The sequence below is a fragment of the Equus przewalskii genome, chromosome 23 (assembly GCF_037783145.1).
Source record: "Equus przewalskii isolate Varuska chromosome 23, EquPr2, whole genome shotgun sequence".
NCBI classification, from domain to species: domain Eukaryota; kingdom Metazoa; phylum Chordata; class Mammalia; order Perissodactyla; family Equidae; genus Equus; species Equus przewalskii.
Window position 1 is genome coordinate 1849315 of NC_091853.1, and position 20183 is coordinate 1869497.

The 20183-nt window shown below is 47.4% G+C and overlaps 1 protein-coding gene across 3 annotated transcripts; it reads right to left on the bottom strand.

Moving 5' to 3' along the window:
• Positions 1 to 1358: 1358 nt before the first annotated feature.
• On the bottom strand, positions 1359 to 19375 carry EIF2D (eukaryotic translation initiation factor 2D). 3 transcript variants are annotated; one of them, XM_070591146.1, is made up of 15 exons: positions 19015 to 19375; positions 17976 to 18107; positions 16750 to 16833; positions 16173 to 16263; positions 13094 to 13201; positions 11250 to 11506; positions 10663 to 10780; positions 8972 to 9017; positions 8443 to 8546; positions 8173 to 8322; positions 7719 to 7808; positions 6762 to 6857; positions 5571 to 5691; positions 3316 to 3490; positions 1359 to 1561 (listed from the first exon to the last, which is right to left on the bottom strand). In XM_070591146.1, exons 4-15 carry the CDS (start codon positions 16256 to 16258, stop codon positions 1491 to 1493), a joined length of 1422 nt encoding a protein of 473 aa, XP_070447247.1. In that variant the 5' UTR covers positions 16259 to 16263; positions 16750 to 16833; positions 17976 to 18107; positions 19015 to 19375; the 3' UTR covers positions 1359 to 1490. The 3 variants fall into 3 exon arrangements, with proteins under 3 accessions (XP_070447247.1, XP_008542066.1, XP_070447248.1); XM_008543844.2 differs by having other exon boundaries at positions 17917 to 18107; positions 19015 to 19264; XM_070591147.1 differs by lacking the exons at positions 10663 to 10780; positions 11250 to 11506 and having other exon boundaries at positions 17917 to 18107; positions 19015 to 19369.
• Positions 19376 to 20183: the final 808 nt, after the last annotated feature.

Here is a 20183-nt window from a genome sequence, read left to right on the forward strand (position 1 = left end):
TTAAAGGTTGATGTTCATTTTAGACCCAGCCCACCATTTACTGGCTTTGTGTCTTTAGCAGTGATTAAGGCAAGACACCCTCTCTGAGCCTCCAAACCCTCCAACGTTGTAGAAAACAAATGATGTTTGTGAAGGAACTTGAAGTACCACATGTTATCTGTAGTCATTCAAAGACCGTATTTCATTACTACTGTACATACTGTACTCCCTCAGATCCAACTCTGTCTGGCCAAAGGTTTTGTTGTAATAGAAACTTGTTTGGGGTCCACTTCTAGATATCCCCTTCTCAGGTCATATGCTCATGTCAGCAGAGAGGACAGTAAAATTGACGAGGTGACTTACAGCACCTGCCACAAGTGAAAAGGCCTATTATTCTGAGCCTAATAACCAAAGGTAGGAGGCATCACACACACATTTTCATACCTGTCCCTTTCTTCCTTTCCAAGCCCCAGAGGGGTAATTTGTGGATATTTCAAGTCGTTTTTATCTCAGTTTTTTTAAACAAAGTAAATTGGAGTGTAATTGTTTTTTGATGGTAAAACTAAAGAACTCTAAAGCCATTCAGCTCAGCCCTCACCCCTCCTATTGCACAGGGATGCTGTGCTCACAGAAATGACTTCAATGAACTGAGCAGGGACCACAGCAGTGGTTCTGAACCTTTTCGGCCTTAAGAAATCCCACTGGGAATTTGACAAAAGCGTGGTGACCTCAGTTAGGAAAATGATCACACCAAACCTGTGCACCATCTCAGGGAGTGCAGGAGCCCTCGGAAGACCAGCGAGAGACCCCTCCCCGAGCCCCAGGTTAAGAAGTTTGGGGCTACAGAAAGCACTTGTTGGATAAGATGCTTCACTGTAACAAAACCACCACCTTGCAGCCACATCACAATTTACCACTGTTAGCGGCGCTTTGCAACGTCGGGGAGGAATCACCGTCAGGTAGAAACCGTGTCCTAATGTGCTTTTATTGCTTCTCATTTCCGTCTAACCTAAATTTTGCTGCAATTTAGGGTCAATCCTTTCTTCTTTTGCCTTGATTGATGACAGAGAACAGCTGCGTTCTGATTTCCTTATGAATAACCCTTTAGAGACGTGAAGGATCTATTTGGGGGCTCGGAGGATAATTAGGCAGTAGGAATAGATGAGCAAGAGGCTGAGGAGTATTTGGTAGAGGGAAGGCCCCACCTGCCTGAACTCTGGCTGGCTGCGGGCTTGAAAGCAGGGGAGGAAGCAGAGCCACTGAAGCCACACGCATGGAAAGGCCCCACCACAGCCTCTTCCGTCCATTTAAAGCGGCCGCTGGTCTGGAAACTTAGCACAACCTTTTAGCCACATGGAGGAAACATGAGGGGAATCAGATTTAGATTAGAATAAAAATTTATTTTGGTAAAGAATTATATTTTTTTATTTGCAAAAGCTGAAAGCGCTCATATAAATTACCAGCCCAGAGCTTGGATTTCCACTGGATCGACTGCATGAAACAAGAGTCTGTCACTTCTTCTTGCCAGGTCTGGGGGCCTTTTCTAGGCCTTGGACATATTTTCGAGGAAGCTGATACTCTTCTACAAGCCAGAAAGCAGAAACTCCTCAGTGGGGCATGAGCTTGCTCTCTACTGCTTCAGCTTTGTCTCACAATGTCCCTCCTTGGTGCCCAAACCCCGACCCTGAACCACACAGCTACCTCCTGGCCCTCTTGCCCACTGGGTGCTCACTCCTGCTGTGAAGCCTCTGTTCAAAGGATCCATCGTGTGACCTGCTCCCAGCCCAAACTCAACTCCTACGGGAAGCCTTCTGGGATGCACCATTTATCCTTAGACCTCGCAGCTGAAGTGTGTATTTCAGCAATTTTCACACTGACAGCTCCCTTCTACGTGTACTTCAGGCATTTATAATGTTCTCCTGGAGAGAACATGTCTGTATTCAGCTGTGCGTTTGGCTATTTTCCCCCGTATTTCTTCTCAGCAAAGGGGCTCAACTGTAAGTGAGCTGCTGGGAGCGGCCTCAGGCCCCAGAAGAAATCTGCTTGTTGGGCATTCACCACGTGCCAGGCTCCAAGAAGGAAAAAAGGGTGAAAAAGGCAAGTCTCTGACTCGAGATGCTCAGTGGAACAGGGGTTCTGACATTAGAAAAAATGAGCCATGTTGCAGACACTTATCAGAAATAGAAACACAAACAGAAAGTGCTCCATTAGCAATTTTTAAAATGCTAATTTAAGGAAAAATGGGCCATGCTCTGAGAGAGACTCTCCATGACCCTTGAGCTGGGCCAATGAGCCTCTACGACTGGGAGAGTTGGGCTGTGGGAGGGCACGCCGGCAAGGGAAGCGCAGAGCTGAGAGCCCCGTGTGAACGTGCGTGGTGTATGGGGGCAGCGAGGATGCCAGCATGGCCGAGGCCCAGGACCGGGTGGGAGCCGCCAGAGACGCCTGAATGGAAGCTGGGGCTCAGACGGGAGGGTCTTGTCTGTTGAGCTTAGGAGTGATTTGGAAGGCACCGAAGAGGCATCAAGAGTAGTTCAGGGGCTGGCCCCGTGGCCGAGTGTTTAAGTTCGCATGCTCTGCTGCAGGCAGCCCAGTGTTTCATTGGTTCGAATCCTGGGCGCGCACGTGGCACTGCTCATCAAACCACGCTGAGGCAGCGTCTCACATGCCACAACTAGAAGGACCCACAACAAAGAATATACAACTATGTACCGGGGGGTTTTGGGGAGAAAAAGGAAAAAAATAAAATCTTTTAAAAAAAAAAAAAAAGTCATTCAGAGGGGAGTGATGTGATCACATTTGTTTTAGAAAGCTGGCCCAAGCAGAGATGTGGAGGACAGCCTGCACTGAGGACAAACTGGAGGCCAGGTGGCCCAGAGTCAGTAGAAAGAACTTAGGCTCCGGTGTCTCACAAGCTCAGCGCCCAGTGGCGGCACTCCCCAGTTGAATGTCTCAGGGCAGAATACCGAATTCTCTGAACCTCAGTTTCCTCATCGGCAAAGCAGAATCAGTCCTGCAAGCCTCGCTATAATTGAGAGAGATCATGCCTGCAAAAAGCCCAGTGAGGGGCCTAGTACAGCTTGGGTGCTCAACAACTGTTTTATAAAAGAGAAAACCAGGAAGAAAACTACTCTAAGAGTATGGTGGAGAGAGAATTGAACTTGGAAGCCAAAGGATCTGACTCAAACATTAGCTCCACCTCTTGCTAGCTGCTAAAAACGATATGGCTATATATATATAATATCTACATGTGTTATAACTAGAGTGAGTTGGGTTGGTGGGAAGATTTTTGCCAAGTTAGACCCACGTCTTGGCTTCTTCAGAGAGGATGCTCACCAAGCAACAGCCAGCTGAGGTGGTGGACCTGGTTTCCCTGGATCTGGACCTGCAGGCTGTCCTTGGCCCCTGGGGCCGGAGTGACGGTGGTGCTAGCCTGGCATCGCTGCTGGAGGATGGCAGCCACCAAGCACGGGTCCAGACCGTAGGCCTCCAAATTCCGGACCACGGTCACCTGTGGGGACAGAAGACTGATGGTGGGTACGGACCAAAAGCCCTCCTCTCCAGAGGGCCTTCTGGAGCCTCAGCAGCCTCCTCACCCTGCTCTGTTCACCATCCCTACAACCCTGGTACCTTTTCAGCCAAATAATTTATTTTTGTGCTTCTAAATTGATTCTTTTGATCCTGTCCAATGTATGTGTTATATATTTAGTGGGATAGATACTCTATGCCACATATAGCATATAGTTTTTATAAAGTTTTTTTTATGGAGAATTTAAAACATAAATGAAAGTAGAATAGTATAATGAGCTCCCCTGTACCCATCACCAGCTTCAACAGTGATCAATTCATGACCAACCCTGATGCAGCGCACCACTCCCATGTCACTTTATAGCAAATCTTCCTGGACACCTGATCCTTTTATCTACAAATACTTCAGTACGTATCTCCAAAAGATAAGGGCTCTTCTTAACATAAAAACAAAACCATCATCACATCTAAAAATAAACAGGGGCTGGCCCCGTGGCTGAGTGGTTAAGTTCACACGCTCTGCATCGGCAGCCTAGGGTTTTGCTGGTTCGGATCCTGGGCACGGACATGGCACTGCTCGTCAAGCCATGCTGAGATGGCATCCCACATGCCACAACTAGAAGGACCCACAACTAAAAATACACAACTATGTACCAGGGGGCTTTGGGAGAAAAAGGAAAAGTAAAATCTTTTAAAAAATAAATAAAAACAAAATAAAAATAAACAAACAATAACTCCTTAATACCAAGTATCTCATCCGTAACACAGGCATTTTTCTATTATTCATCAGCTTCACAAATGACAAATATCTGACTTTGAGAAAAAAAAAAACCAGTACTACTTTTTAAAAATCACAATTCCCCCTGTTTCTTTAAAACAAGTTCTCTCTCATTCACGACTATAGATGGTAAAACGCATTACCACCAGGAAAGGTTCGGGAGGGTGCTTTCAGTAAAGTCTACAGAAATTCCAAAGAGCATAGGCTTGTCTGGGGCTCCAGCCCCAAAGAGTCTCGGAATCACGAGGACATTCCCACACCTCCCCTGATGCAGAAAGCCCTGACTCCACCCTCCCCAAGTGGTCACCTAACCTTTCCTTGCAGACCTCCAGAAAAATAACTCCTTATTTTAGAAAACGCCAATTTCAATTTTGGACAGTCCTAATTGTTGTTATTAATATAAAAAATTAGTGTTTAAATAAGCTAGTATACATAGAAATTGCTTAGTACAGAGTCTGGCACATAATTATACCCTCGAGAAATAGTGGCTATTGCTAATTCTATTAAGGTTCTCATTTATTGAATGTGACATGCCAACTACTATTCTAAGTGCTGCAACCATTTGTGCTCCTTCGTTTGATCCTCACAGTGCCTGATGAGGTAGTATTATCCCCAATTTTCACATAAGGAAACTCAGGCAAGAAGACATTAAGTACCTTGGCTCAAGGTCAAGCAGCGAGGCAAAGGCCACATTTGAACCCAGGCCTCTAATCCCAAAGTCCATGCTCACAACCGTACACTACTAGAAAGTTCTTTATTTTGAACCCGAGTCTGTTGTCTCGGGATTTCCACCCAGTGACCCCATTTCTGTCTGTAGTAGGGCACTCTGTGAGCAAGTGCGCTCTTTTTCCCGAGCACGGCTTTTCACAGATTTGAGGACAGATGTAATTTGTTCCCTATGACTTTGTGTTGCCAAGCTAAACATGCTCAGTTCCTTCAGGAATTCTTTACAAGATATTTTCACTGAGCAAGGCCCAAGAGGGAACAGAATGAGTAAGAGCTGAAAGCCCGTAACATAGTTCTAAGAAAAAACTAAAATTAAAATCTTGTTTACCTTTGGAACCAGGCTCTAGCAAGCTTCCTAGCACAAAATCCCGGAGGGCAGTGAGCAAGGGGGTCAGCTTACCCGTTTATACAGGGCCCAGAGCCATCTCATAAACACGGGTGCTGCATAAATGCCCTCTGAGGTCTCTGAGGCCCATCTTCCACCTCCAGTCACATGAGAGACGAGAACTCAGCAGGGACATTCAATCACCCTCTTCAAGCACTGTCTTTTTAAAATTACCTTTTTATTAGAAGCTCTCTGTGCTAGAGTGATGTCAATTGGGCAGATTTTGCCCTTCTTCACAATGGGCTCTTGTCCGGGAAAGGTCACTTGATAGGCAGGCTGTAATTTCTCCAAACACCTGAAACAGGAGTTAATGAGTTGTAGACTGATAAAGCCAACAGAAACCACTTGCTCACACCCCACTGCTACCAGGCGGCTGGGCGAAAGCTGATCCTGCAGGCGGTGGTTTGCCCTCGTCTGCGCGTCAGAATCATTCAAACCACCTGAGGAGCTGCGCCCCAGGCCGATTCAGTCAGAAGCTCTGACTGGCATATGTATTTTTTAAAGCTCCCCAAAGTGCGGCCACAGTTGAGACCACTTATTCAGGGAAGGGAACATCAGTGACCTGAGCCCCTGGAAGATGCCCACTGACCTGGCCTTCTGAAAATGCGCCCCGGCTGTTTTGTGGAGCTTACCACCTGCTCAAGACTCTCCCTCACCCAGCCCAGTAAGGTGCTGCTTCACGTCCCTGACATGTTCCAGTAAGGCATCTTTCTCATAGAGCGCCATTATCACGAGGAACCTCTCCCTTTTATCTAGCCAGCCAGTTTTCTCTTGCCATCATATATATTGGGACTGACAAACTTTTTCTATAAAGAACCAGATAGAAAATATTTTAGGACATCCCACAACTAGAAGGACCTGCAACTAAGATATACAACTGTGTACAGGTGGGGGTTGAGGAGATAAAGCAGAAAAAAAAAAGATTGGCAACAGTTGTTAGCCCAGGTGCCAATCTGTAAAAAAAAAAAAAAAGAAAGAAAATATTTTAGGCTTTAAAAACCATATGGTCTCTGTTGCAACTACTCAACTCTGCCCTTGTAGCACAAAAGCAGCCCGCAGACAATACACAAATAAATGGATGTGGCTGTGTTCCGGTGAAACCTTATTTACAAAAACAGGTGCCAGGCCAGATCTGGCTTGCTGGCTGTCATCTGCTAAGTCCTGATATAAGTTACTTTCAGTTTTGGTTCTGTGGCAAAGAAAGAGTATCAGAATCTTTCCTTTGAAGACTTTAAGACAACTCCCCCACCCAGCCTTCTTTCTGCTTCTAAATCTTCTTGAGATTCTTATTAAAAGTAGTAAGATGTGATAAATATTAAGGGGAGGGGACAGAAATGTTGGGGAGGGGCTGCCAATCCCTACTACCTGGTCAGGAGACTGTCCCATGGAAGCTTCATGACCGTGTGCTGTTCGTCTTTCTCTAAGATGCAGTCACATAGGATGGGATCCAATTTCACGAGACTAAAGGGAAAAAAGAGACAATAAAGAAATCCCAGCCCCGCCCCTTCAGACCCAAGGGCCAGCTCAGGATTCGCCTCTTACGTGTCCGTTATGGTCATTCAGGGTCATTAGAACCAATTACAGGACCACAGTCCAGGAAGCAATGTACCCTATGGACGGGAGTGCAAGCATGCTTTCTGAGAACAAGGGAGAAGCAGGCAGTGCAGGGGAAAGAAGATGGGAAAAATCTGAAGACCAGGATTCTTGGTTCACTTCTGCTACTAACCATGATTAGGCCGGGAGTTCCCAACTTTTTGATCATGAGGATTCTTTAGAAAGTAAAAAAAGAAACTAACACAACGCTCTTCATTTAATATACCTTCTGTACCCACTTACTAAGACAATAAAGAACGCAGGGGGAAGGAGGAGGGCGAAAGGGGCGACTAGGCACGCGTGTGTGGTGATGGATTGTAATTAGTCTTTGGGTGGTGAACATGACGCAGTCTACACAGAAACTGAAATGTAATGATGTCCACCTAAAAGAAAATAGAGAACACCAAAAAGCTATGATGACTGCAGTAAAATTTTTTCAAAAGTTTTGCATTTTATTCCTCATAGTAGCATCTGCATTTGAAAATCCGCAGTGGCTATGTACGGATAATACTCGTCCAGTCTACAGTGAACGCTGACAGCACGTGTGAATCTGAACACCCTACACAATAACGCTGGGTGTCCACAGCCCAGGGTTTAGAAACCACTAGTCTTGGTTATTCCTAAAAGGCTGTGATCTCCTGCACACGCCTCCTTCCCAGACAGCAGACGTGTCGAAGTCTGCAAAAGGTGGGCATCCCCCCCACAGCCTCCTCTTCCCCATCCACTCACTTTTTGTTGTCTGCATCAACCAGGTCGTTTTTCTTGGCGTAGCTGATGATGATGGCTCGGACCTCAGCGCCCTCGAGAATGCTCCCCTTCCTAGGTGAGAAGTGACCGGGGGGTTACTCACGCCGTGCCGGGAAGCAAAGTGCACACACCAAGACTCACTCCCTGCTTTGCAGGGCGCTTTCCTCAGCTTTTCGACCTCTGTTTTCTTCCCTTTTCCTGAGTGAGGCGAGCAGGACAACGTGAAGAGTAATCACAGGTAGAAAAAGGAGAGACCTACTCTCACTCACTTAGTCCAGAGACACTTCCCAGGGGAAGGAGGCTTCGGCTGGATCTGGGAGGAGGGGGGATGGGGCAGAGCAGGTTTGCCAGTCACAGAAGAACACTACTCAGGCTGAGAGGGACTACAGGCCAGAACACCAAGCAGGCAGAGAAGGGCTGCTCTCCAAAAACTCACTTGTGGCCAGACTCCTGGAAGAGCAGGGTCATGCTGGCTGGGACACAGTAGAGGGATTTTATATCTGGAGGGTGATAGGGCTGTTCCCTGCTACCCTCCTGGATAGTCTGGGAGGTCGGGGAGGGCTCGGGTATGACGAAAGATGTGATCCTAAAACCCAGCAGAAGGAAAGAAAAAACACATTTATACTAGTGTCTCGGCAATTCCCAGTCCGTGGCCCAGGTGCCCTGGGGCCAGCTGAGCTACGGTGACCAGGCCCCCGGCACTCACCTCGGGTGTTTCCAGTCCACAGCCACAATGCTCTCCACCCCTTTGCTCAGCTCCTTCACCTGTATAATGTGCTCCTGCTGCATTTGCTGCAGGAACTTAGAGAGCTAAGGGAGAGAGGGCCGGTGGTGGGGACCTCATCGATTGCACACACACACTGAGCACCTATGATGGGCCAGACACCAAGCGAGGCAGCTCCTGGGAGGGACATGTGACAGTCCCTGCCCTCATTGAACTAGGAACTGGGAGGCCCCCACCCTGAGGGTCAGGAGTGAGAAGCTGCTAGAGACTGACTGGTGAAGCCTCTCAGAACTCTGATCAGACATAAAGGGGTCAAAAGGAGGGAGGGGAGTGGATGCCCACCCAACGGCCTCAGCCCAGGGAGAGTTTTCTTTCCCCCCCTTATACCTGGAATCAAAAAGCTTAACTCTAGCCTGAGCCCTGTAGACAGGGCTTCTCCAGTGTCCATCCAGCTCATGTCATGTGTGGCCCTAACAACTCTGTGTGACATGCAGAGAAGGGACCTGCTTACCTTTCTGTAGCTTGACTTCTTTATGTCCAGTTGTCGTCCTTCAGGGCTGATGGCAGACAGAAAAGGCAAGTTACGCTAACAAAGCAGTCGTGGTGGGACCTGCCTGACACTGAGAGGAGGGCATTTCTCCTCAGCCTTCCTCCACCACGCTCGGAAAGAGGCCACTGCTCCAGAACTCTGCCCATGGCAGCATCAGAGAGGAATACAGACCCTAGTGTTTGGCCATCCAAAGACCTTTTCGTAAAGATGGAACGTTCTCTATCTGTTACTCCATATGGTAGCCACTGGCCACATGCGGCTATTAAGCACTTGAAACATGACTACTGTGACTGAAGAACTGAATTTTAAATTTTATTTAATTTTAATTCATTTAAATTTAAATAGCCACATGTGGTTGGCAGCTACTGTACTGGGTAGACTTTGGATTCCTCTCAAACTAGACAACGTTCCGTGGCCTCAAAAGCTTCACTTCAGGGTGAACCTGTCCAACACCAAGCTCACTGTGGCAGCCGGACCCAGAGCAGGATTTGGCAGACCACCTCCTGCCGGCGAGTCTGGCCACACCCATTCATCTGCCGTCCACGGAGCCCTAGCGCTACAAGGGCAGAGCTGAGTAGCTGCAACAGAGACTGTATGGCCTTCAAAGCCTAAAATATTTACTATTGGGCTCTTTATGGAAAATGTTTGCTAACTCCTTGCCAAGGGGTACTAGTTTTCATGAGGAGGTTCCTGACAAAAGCCGTCATCGTTCCCTCTCCCCAGAACTTACATCTTTTCTCAAAATGCGACAAGCAATAGTAGCGCGATTCGTAGGGGCCCTTCTAGAGCCCACCCCAGGTTAAGAATCTCTATCCTAGAGAAGATTCCAGGATCCCTCTCTCAGTTACCTGCAACCCAGCAAGGTCAGGACAAATCACCAAGCATCCCCCACACACCCCAGACCCCACACTCATATAGGACGCCTCAAAGAAACCCACATGTAAATAGGAAGAGAAGTATATTAAAACCACTTTTTAAAAAACAAAGCAAAATTCTAACAAAGAAGTTCAGTCTTAGGGTAAAAATCAATGAGCAAACCTTCTCACATGATAATATTGATTGGGTGCTTATTAAATGTCAGGCTATTTAACCTTGACAGCATTCCTACAAGTGCTGGAAATTAGGGCTCAGAGAAGGCCGGCAACGAGTTCAAATTCACTCCAGCAGCCTGGGAGTTGGCATTTGGACCCAGATGGCTCCATCCACATGTGACCCTCCCTCTCCTGGTGGCCTGTGGTTGGAGGCGGGCTGGGGGTTTTGCACGAATTCTTCCTCCTGATACAACCTAATCTGGCCTGCCTACTTTTCAGCAGAAGTGTGAGGTGTCGAACGTTCCAGAAGAGGCCTCCTGACAAAGAGGCTGCCAGAGGACGAGGACGCCTCCTGGACAGGACATGCTGCCCGAATCGTGAGAGCAAGCCTAGAACCACCACAGCAGAGGCAGTGCTCAGAGAATCTTGTGAAGTTTAACCTTCATTTCCTCAACATCCTTTCACTAAAACTCAGGACCTACTATACCTGCCAGATAACCCTCCACTCCACTCTTTCCACAGCATGTCCCTCAGCCAACTGCCCCTCTGCCCTGTCCTACCACCAAGGAGTAAGAGAGAGACCCACGCCCTGGCCTCCAGCCCACGCCATGCCTTCCATACCAGCAGGAGAACATGTGGCTGCCAAGGAAAGTGCTGGTGAGCAAAGGGAGGTCAGCCTTTTTGACTCGGCACTTCAAAGCCTGCAAGAAGCATCGCTGCAACAGTGCATCCATTTGCTCTGCAAGGAAAAGACAAGGACCACAACCTTCCTGAGGGCCACAGAGCGCCTGGCGCAGTCCAGGGAAGCTCTCGCCCAGCCCCACCCCCGCCTCACCCCTTAGCTCCAGAGGAACCCTTCCCAGGTCGCGAAGCTCCCACACGCTCTCAAGCAGTGAGCCTTTAAAGAGGGCTGACCCCAGAGAGCAGAGTGAATGCTTCTCTGGCTGAGCAGTCAGAGCCAGAGGAAACCTCACAGGGCTCTGTGGCTGCAACAGCCCAAATGCCAGGGCAGACTGGGGCCAGGGAAACGTGACCCCTGTGGAAAAGACTCCCCGGGAGGTGTCCGAGGGCTGCTGCGCCACCCCACCAGAAGTAAGGCCTTGCCCTCCTCTCCTAGAGCATTGGTGCCGCGCGAGTGGGCAGCAGAAAGGGGCGCGCCAGTCCCCTAAACTGAGAGGAGGTGGGCCCTTCCACTCCCAGAGCCGTACCTTGAAGGGTCCTGCTATCTGTGGGGTCTGGGTTCAGGCCCCCGGGGCTGGGGTCTTCTGAGGCTTCTGAGAGGGACTTCTCCCCATACATCTGCTGAACCTCCCCACTCTCTTCCTCCTCTCCCTCCAGGGTCAAGCGCCTCATGTCTCCCTGCAGGGCGGGGTCTGCCTGGACAGACCCCTTCTCTTCGCTGAGATCTAGGGGATCCAGGGCCAGTGGAGCAATGGATGGTGGAGAGGACTTGTCTCCAGATCGCCTGGAAAAAGCTCATGTCAGAAACACCAAGCAGCAGCCACAGCACTCCCCACTCTGGTCAGGGGGTCAGCTGTAGTCCAGAGAGGGTAACAAGCAGAGTGTCCGGGAGAAGGCAGAGAGCCTGAGCTCTCATCTCAACTCTATTTCCAGTTGTGAGCCCGGACAAGTCCTATGCCTTAATTTCCTCATCTCTGAAATGGCAAGAGTTAATGCTTGCCTCCTCCCTATCCCAAAGCAATAATAATAATACTAACTGACATCCAGATCAGAGAAAGATGAAAGAAAAAGTAGTTAAAGAGAAGTCTCCAAAAGTATTACCTTCATATGGGTTAAAAACAAAACTATTTTGAATTAAGTAACAAAATTAAGATTGCAAATGCATCTGCAGTACCAGTTTGGTGAAATATAAACCCAAAGGCTCAGAGGATGTAACAGTACACACACCGGGCCTGCTCAAAGACTGCAAACTCAGTGCTTCTGCAGTCAATCAGAGTGCAATCAAACTTACAGAGCAGAGATTACAATGGTTTTATGCCACTAAGCCTTAGGAAGACAGAAAAAACAGTGGTGCCACATAGCAGAGCATGCAGAGAGTGAAAGTGAAAAGCTTCATCTCAGCAAGATCACATAAATCGAACAAAGTTCCACCTAACAGCTGCAGCCAGGCTTGTGAGCGTTGCTAATAGAGAGGCTGGAGTGTATGTGTGGGCTCTTCTGATTAGGTAAATACCATAATCATGTTGAAAAGTTGGGGGGAAGCGGGGCAGAGGCAGCCGCTGATAAAACAATTTAGACAGCGTGACCTTGACTGCCGTTCTCAGAAGAGTTAGAAAACCAAGTGCTGAGAGAACATCAGTGAGCAGTGCTCCAATATCTGCTAAACACAGGCTGAGGAGGCTGTACCTCCAGCAAGCGGGGCTTGGCCAATCCTTGTAAATGAGTAACTCCAGGACTGGGCTAAAAATGTAAGGACGAATCCACACCAACAGGCCGCGATGCTTGGCCAAAAGACCTGGTACATTGCTTTCGAGAATAGCACTATTTACTGCTTTGGTAAAATGACAAGAAAATAAACTGGTATATGGCTCCAGAAAGCAACTGTTACAGTGAAAAGAGTAACCTCCACAATGGGGAGGTGCTCTGGAATGTGAAACCTGAACATGAAAGTGACTAGGTCATCCCCCTGGTGCCTGAAGATCAACTCTGCTTTGATCAGGATTCAGAAGTGAGAATTTCCCAGCACTCGTCCTGGGGCCAGAAGATGCCTAAATGTGCGTGGCCAGTACGGCCAGACGGCCCAGCTGTAAAACTGCAGACTCTCACTGTAAGAGAGGCAGAACAGACAATCCCTAAGGCCTTCTTCCAGCCTAGGATTCAATTTGCCTAGAAAATAATCAAAGTTCTCTGTGATTCTTTTCCAAAGAGGCAAAAACCCAAATCTTTTCTCCACAGTTAGCAAGGAAATTAATGTGGGGTCAGCAGCTTGCCAAAGGTCAGGGCAGGGACCAAAACTCTCCCTTCTGACCCAGACCCCGTGCTCTCTCCACCCACTCGGCTCTCTGTAAAACAGAAGAAACACTGAACCCACCACAAGTGGTCCTGGTAGGTGTGGAGCACAGAGAAGCCCCTCCCCTTCAGGCCTGAAGTCAACATCTCAGCCGTGGACATGGCGGCAACTCCGATGGCAACAGGGGCTCTGAGGAGGAGGCCAGAGACAGGGTCAGAGAGTCTTCCAGGAGGGCACACAGCAGGACCACCTTTCCACACACGCGCTACAAGCAGCACAGTCACACATCCGAAGCATCCACTCGTGTCACAAAACTAAACTCACTCCAGTCTCAGTTTTCTTCAGATTACCTATAAATCTCACTTTCAAAAACCCCTGACCACACAGTCCCCTTCTCCATGAGTGACTCCTCTGCTGATGCTGCCAATGCTCGTTTCATTCCCTTTATGAATTAGACCCAGGCAGGACTTGGGAGGACATTTAAAGTTTCCTCTCTTTAACTTCAACAATGACAATTACCTCCCCTCCTTAAAGAAAGCACAGCCGTCCTATATGGAAGTTCAGAAGGGAAGCCATCTGCACGCCGTAAATTAGTCTGAGGGATGCCATAGGGAAGAGAGAAAAGATAAATAGTGGTGCCAACTAGAGAGGTTCCTTCTGAGTTGGCTCTTTATAACAGGGCTTGCTCTGTGTAACTATCTATCTAAGAACCGGGTGTGTTCAGAATATCAAAAACAACCACATATATAGTAGCTGTAAAAACTTCCACAGCCCAAATGGGACAGCTCGGTCAGCGCAGTGTTACTCAAGCACGGCCCACACACTGCCTGTGAGGACTGGGGCCAGCTGCACGACAGTGGGGGAGTACACAGCCTGGCAAGGTCGCCTGGGCCCAGGGGAGAAAAATCAAGGACAGGGTTTCCAACACCTGAACTTAAAAAAATGTTTGCTAACCTGGTGCCTCCACTTACTGTGCCCACAGGTCAGCTCCTGCCACAGAAACTTTGAATCTGGCTCCTCTCCCAGTTCCCAAAAGAGGGGTCTTTTTCTTCCAGCCCTGGAAGGAACTTCAGTCTCACAGGGTTTGTATTTTTAATAAACCCCCTAATACCCTCAACTCCTGCCACAAACTACTCCAAGCTTCATCCCCATATACACTGTGAAGGTACCCCGAGCACACCAAAAACATATTTATGTAGGGGCTGGCCCCAAGGCCAAGTGGTTCGGTTCATGTGTTCCGCTGTGGTGGCCCAGGGTTTTGCTGGTTCAAATCCTGGGCACAGACCTAGCACTGCTCATCAGGCCATGCTGAGGGGCGTCCCACATAGCAGAACTAGAAGGACCTACAACTAGAATATACAACTATGTACTGAGGGGCTTTGGGGAGAAGAAGAAGAAAAAAAGATTGGCAACAGATGTTAGCTCAGGGCCAATCTTTAAAAAAAAAAAAGTATGTAGTTTTCTCCTATCTTGGATAGAATACTGGGGGAAAAACAATGATACCACCATGCTTTTCATCTGCAAGTTTTGCTACAGGTCAACAAGGAAGGAACATTTCCAGGTGCTTGGTTCCAAAAAGTTCAAGGAAAATGGGAGAACATGAGTAGCAAAAATAAGATCTTTAAACACTGACCCCTCCCATGCCTACAATTTCTCTCTCTTTCTCTCTCAAAGAAGCAATGAGTAAAATAATGAGATGTCATTTTTCACTCAGGATAACACAAATGAACAAGACCCATCATATCCCGTGTTGGTTAGAGTGTAGGAAAAGAGGCTCCATATACCCCACGGATGGGAGTGAAAACCGATACAGCTCTTTCGTAGGGCATCAGAAAATACGCATGATCTTCAGCCTAACAGGTATGCTTCTCAGTATCCACTCCAGAAAAAATATTGGCACTGGCGTCCCTAGAGGCATCAGTAAGATATTGTTTGTGATAGACAAATTGGAGATAATCATCCACTAGGAGAGGATCTCTTCCATCACCACACAGCAGGCAAAAAGATTCAGCATATCTGTGCTCGATGACATGGAAAACGTCTGCACTATCTTAAGTGAAAAATGATAAAGTATAATTGTCTGTATTTTTAAACATACATATGCCAAATCTACATTTTTATATGGACCATGTATATAAGCACTGAAGGTTGGCAAGGATATGCATCAAAATGATAATGGTTACTTTCAGGAAAAAAGGATTTTGGAGTGAGGAGGCTTTCAATTTTTCAGGATTGTTCATATGATTACTTGCTAATTTATATTTATTTATTTACTTATTTTTGGCATGAAGAAATGGAATAATATTTATTGTCATTATGGAACTGATAACAGGAATGGTGAGATGAGCCAATTAACCTAATTTTTATTTCTTTTTTTTTTTTATTTTCGGATGTACATCACATTTCGAATTCTGTGTACATTACATCATGTTCACCACCTGAAAACTAATTATAGTCCATTCCCTCACGCTAATTTATTTCTAAAAAGAAGTAGTGTGGTGATGGGTGAACAACTCCGAAAATATACTAAAATCATTGAATCGTACATTTGAAACAGGCGAATTATACAGTATATAAACTATATCTCAGTAAAGCTATTAAAAAGCTAAAAGATGAGGATGATGGAACAAAGTGTCAAGATCGTGAAAGACAAAGAAAGACCAGGAAAACGTCACAGACAGGAGACTAAGATGACAAAACAACTAAATGCAATGTGGTATCCTAGATTGGGTCCTTGAACAGAAAAAAAGACATTAGTGGAAAAACTGGGGAAATACGAATAAAGTCTGTAATTGTGTTAATAGGATTGTACCATTGTTAATTCCTTAGTTTCGATAACTGTACTGTGGTTTTATAAAATGTTGTCATCACAGGAAGCTAGGTAAGGAGTACATCAGAACTCTGTACTATCTTTGCAACTCTTGTGTAAATCTAAAATTATTTGGAGAAAAAGCAGCAGCAGCAGCTGCAGATACACTTGGCCCAGATGTGTGGACACCCCACAGGCTCACTGCCATTCCCCTAATGGCCCACTCTGTTTCTTCCAGAAGAACCTGTTTTTTCTTCGAATCCTTTATCTATATGCTTTGGAAGTTATCTTCCCCCCTCCCCAGTTTTACTTAAGTGTTTCCCCCAAAGGCACAGCTGACCGACACAGTACCTGTTCCCCACCAAGGCAATGGCACAGAGATCACCTCTCTGTACCTGAGGCAGACCAGCAGGGGGCACCACTAATCCTGGCAGCATCAAATCTGCGGCAAACAAAACAGAAACATCACAACCTAACATTCTGCCTCCATCGAATTCCACCTTTCACTTCATCATTTATTCATTCACTCAACAAACAGATATTTGGTATCACCTACGTTATTCACAATGAAAATAAAAAACGGCAAGCTGAGTATCAGACCTTTCCCTCTTAGGGGGGCCTGCGGTCAAATTAAAGTACCAAGCTGAGGGTCTAATTCCATGATCCATCTTATCCTGGTTTCCTAAATTCAGCTTATTGATGTAAAGTGCACAAGGTACTTTCTCATCACTTTACCTTATTTAAGCTTTACAACAGGGTCAGAGGAGCCCAGAGAGCTCACGGAAGCAGCCAAGTGAGAGACACAACACACATAGGAGAAAAATTCCATTTTCCAAACGTGCACATAGGAAACAGGTACATTTATTAAAGTAGTTGGCCCTTACTAAGCAGGTGTCAGCCAATAGCCAGAATATAGGAAAATCCTTACCTGCTCCCCCTACCAGTTTTTCGAGCACGAGTGGCCATGTTGTGAACGTTGGTAGGAGATCAGGATAGGACCACAGGGTGTACACTGTCCAAAAAGAGACCCCGAAAACACTTACTGCCAAAAAGTCAATCCCCTAGGGAATTGGCAAAGCCAACCACTAAGGTCACTTTAATTAAGATATAGAAAAGAAACTCGACTCAAAGCTAGAGAAAAAGTTGTGAGGGGATGCCCAAAGAGGTTTCCTTCTTGAAGAAGGCGGAGACTTAAGCAACTGGATGCCACTTGAGACTTAGAGGTCCCTATGGTTCCACCTGGACTGCAGCAGCAGAAAATGGCCACAGTGGAGAAAGTGGGACACAGTCCCAACGAGGATTCCATTTATGACCTCAGAAGGAAGTAACCTGATAACAGGGAGCTAGCCTGTAAGAAATTTTGGAACTTTCCCATGTTTATGATTTTTACTCCCTCTGTTTCCATAGTGATTAGCAGTAAAACCTTAGATCAAAAAGGCATGTGTTTGCACAGCAGCAAAGTGCAGTGGCAGTAGGAGTGGCCTAAGGAGACTGCATCGCACTGCTGCAGCCAAGCTTGGTGGGAAAAAAGCCCCAAGTGACAAAGTAGGTGTCAGCAGCTATGGAAAAGAAAAAGGACACTGAGTCTCTGAGATCTGTGACAAAGAATGAAAGCAAAGATCCTGAGAACCAGGCAGAGCTGAGCTGTGATATCTCAACTGAAGTACATCACTAAGACAGCTGGGTATGCAGTTTAACTAATCCAGCTCCTTTCCTATCACAGCATCTCTTCAGTAGCTTAGGGAAATCTTGCTAGTGATAGTTTTAAGAAACATTCTTTAAATGCCCTGAAATTCTACCCTTTCCAAGACCTCTGCTCATCGCTAGTTAACCCACTACAAATTATTGTTCCTTCATCTCAGAACTTCCCTTGGCAACCACCCTCTGTTAGCCCTTTTTTCCTCCCTCCTATAGTAGTTTCTGGTCTTGAAAGACCCAATTCTAGGGCCACTAGGTCCAAAAAAGATTCTTAGGGATAATATTGGGAGATTCTGCACTTGTCTGTTTTAAGGAAGACAGGTTAATGGAGGAAATAAGCAGAAACAGATGTTAAGCAAGGGCTCTAGTAATGGGCATCTCCATCCTATTGCCATACCTGTGGGATACAGATTTTTCTCCAGTTCAAATAGGATGGGGTTACCACCACTCACGTACACAGTCACTGCATCCCCTCTGTGAGCATACAACTTCACAGTGTTGAACTCTTCCTTTCCAGGTACTAACTCAGAGACCTGATCGGTTCCAAGAGCGGGGAAAGCAGCTGTCACATCAGCCCGAAGCTTTCTCCTGCAGAAAGTACACCAATACCTGGTATGAATGCTGCCTGGATGGAGTTTAATAAATACTGAGGACTCAGAAGGACTTAGTATAAAGTTAAGAGGGCCCAGGAAAAACTGTCTGGTTTATGATGTCCTATTCTCACACACTCTTCCAAAACATCCTATTCTCTTCCTTATCCAATGTCTCATCTATTTACACATATTCCTGGGGCACATCTTTGCATTTTACAAAGAAAGAGGAAAACTGAGACCCAGTGAGCAAACCAAGTTAGTCCGACAGTGGAAACTCAGCCCTGCCATCCTGACTCCATGTCTAGCCCTCAGACCCGCTCCTTTCTCACATATGCTTGGCAAATCTGCCAGCTTATGACTGACTAGCTATACCAGGGCACCAAGAATGACAACTATAGAACTCTGGTTCCAAAATTCCCAACGTGATGTCTGCGTTTGCAACATTGTCTGAACAGATACAGTTCGCCTTACCACATGCGGCGCATCCTTTTCCCCCCCGCAGAAGTAATCACTGGACGCTTTTTCTCAAATATTTGTAGTTCTCAGCGCCCCACTTGATCTGTCCAAGGGACTCTAAGCTCTTTGGAGGGCAGGGACCCTGCATTCCTTCATGCTTGCATCCTCCACAACACCCCAAACAGACCGCAGCGCGGACTGAATTACGTTTTCTTTTAAACTCACTAGAATATCCAAAAGGCAGCCTGGGAGATAAATCAGGCCTCCTCTCCATCTTTGCCCTCAAAATGTCTAACTCACTCTTGCCCCCTGGGGTCCCTTCCCCGCCGTACCCCTCGCCCGCCACCCCAGGTCTGCTGCCCGAGCCCAGAAAGGGCTGTGGGCTAGCCGGCTTGAGAGACGTCTGGGTGCCATGGTGGGCAGAGCAGGCCCCTTCTCTCCCTCACCTGTCCGACCCTTTGATGGCCGTGTTGGACTTAACCCGAAAGGCCTTGGCAAACATGTCTGCTGGAGTGGCCTGAGGAAGAGAAGGAGAGCACAGAAGCCAGGGGCTGTCAGGAGAGTGAAAGCGCGGCGGCTCCCCGACCCGCAGCCCTGGGGGCAGCCATGCTGGGGCCCGGCCGGCAAAGGGGCCCGGCTGGAAACCCGCGCCGCGCAGCTTCGCGGCTGCTGCCGCTGCGGAGACCGCGGCCGCCCCTAGCGGCGAGGACGGGAACTGAAGGGGCGGGGCGGGGCCCGGGGGAGGCGGTGGACTCCCGCGAGGGAGGGTGTGGACACGCCCCGCCCCGCCGCCGCGCCCCTCTGCCCGGCTCTGCGCCTGCGCGAGGGGCTCGGGGCCGCCCGGGGCGGTGACCGGCCCTGCCCACGGCGCTGTCGTACTTTTCCACTCCGTCAGCGTTAAAGTGCGCCGAGCTGGCGCTCTGCAAGCTCCCGTTCCGTTCAGCATGGTGCAGTTCCACAAAATTAATTGAACTCTTGTGTTTTATTAAACTTGCAGGCCTCTTGAATGTTTTTCTTAAGGGCTTTGTTTATTAAGATCGTTACATTTTATTGCGTACTAGAGGCCTCAGCTAGGATTTTCTCCAAGATTTTCTCCTCCGTGTTTTTTAATTTATGTGGGGTGATAATAACAAGGAATCCACTCTTGTCCCAGATTTGTCCCTGAGGTTATAGGAAAAAAACTACAAATGATCTTCAAATCTAGTATTTTAAAATATTTTTGGCTATTTGTATGTACCCAAAGTTTCAGGCATCATTTGGGGGGGGTTTAGTTCCAAAGTAATTATGTTGTTTATGATTTATTAACTCATATTGCTTGTTAAAAAATATCTGTAAGGCAGATTAGGCTCAGATTATGATTTGGCTTCTGGGTAGCAGTGTGATGACGGCTCAACGGCTACTTTTTGCTTTCTCTGTGAGACATGGATGTAATACCTACCTCACAGGGCTCCTAAAGGAAACAACTGAGGTAATGTATGTGATATGTTGCACAGCTTTGCCAATTTCCAGTAAATGGTAGATATTAGTCCAAAACAGGAAAACCAGTCTCAGCTGTGAGGGATTGGTTCCTGGAGACAGCTGTGCACCCTGGAGACAAGGATTAAACCCTTGGGGT

What these genes read in the sequence shown, in the direction of transcription:
- EIF2D (XM_008543844.2), bottom strand. Translation starts at nt 19,070, where the DNA reads ATGTTTGCCAAGGCCTTTCGGGTTAAGTCCAACACGGCCATCAAAGGG. An exon ending in GAAAAATCTGTATCCCACAG is followed by an intron (nt 16,834 to 17,916) that starts GTATGGCAATAG and finishes CTTTTTGGACAG; the next exon opens with TGTACACCCTGTGGTCCTAT. An exon ending in ATTGCCTTGGTGGGGAACAG is followed by an intron (nt 13,202 to 16,172) that starts GTACTGTGTCGG and finishes CCTCCTCCTCAG; the next exon opens with AGCCCCTGTTGCCATCGGAG.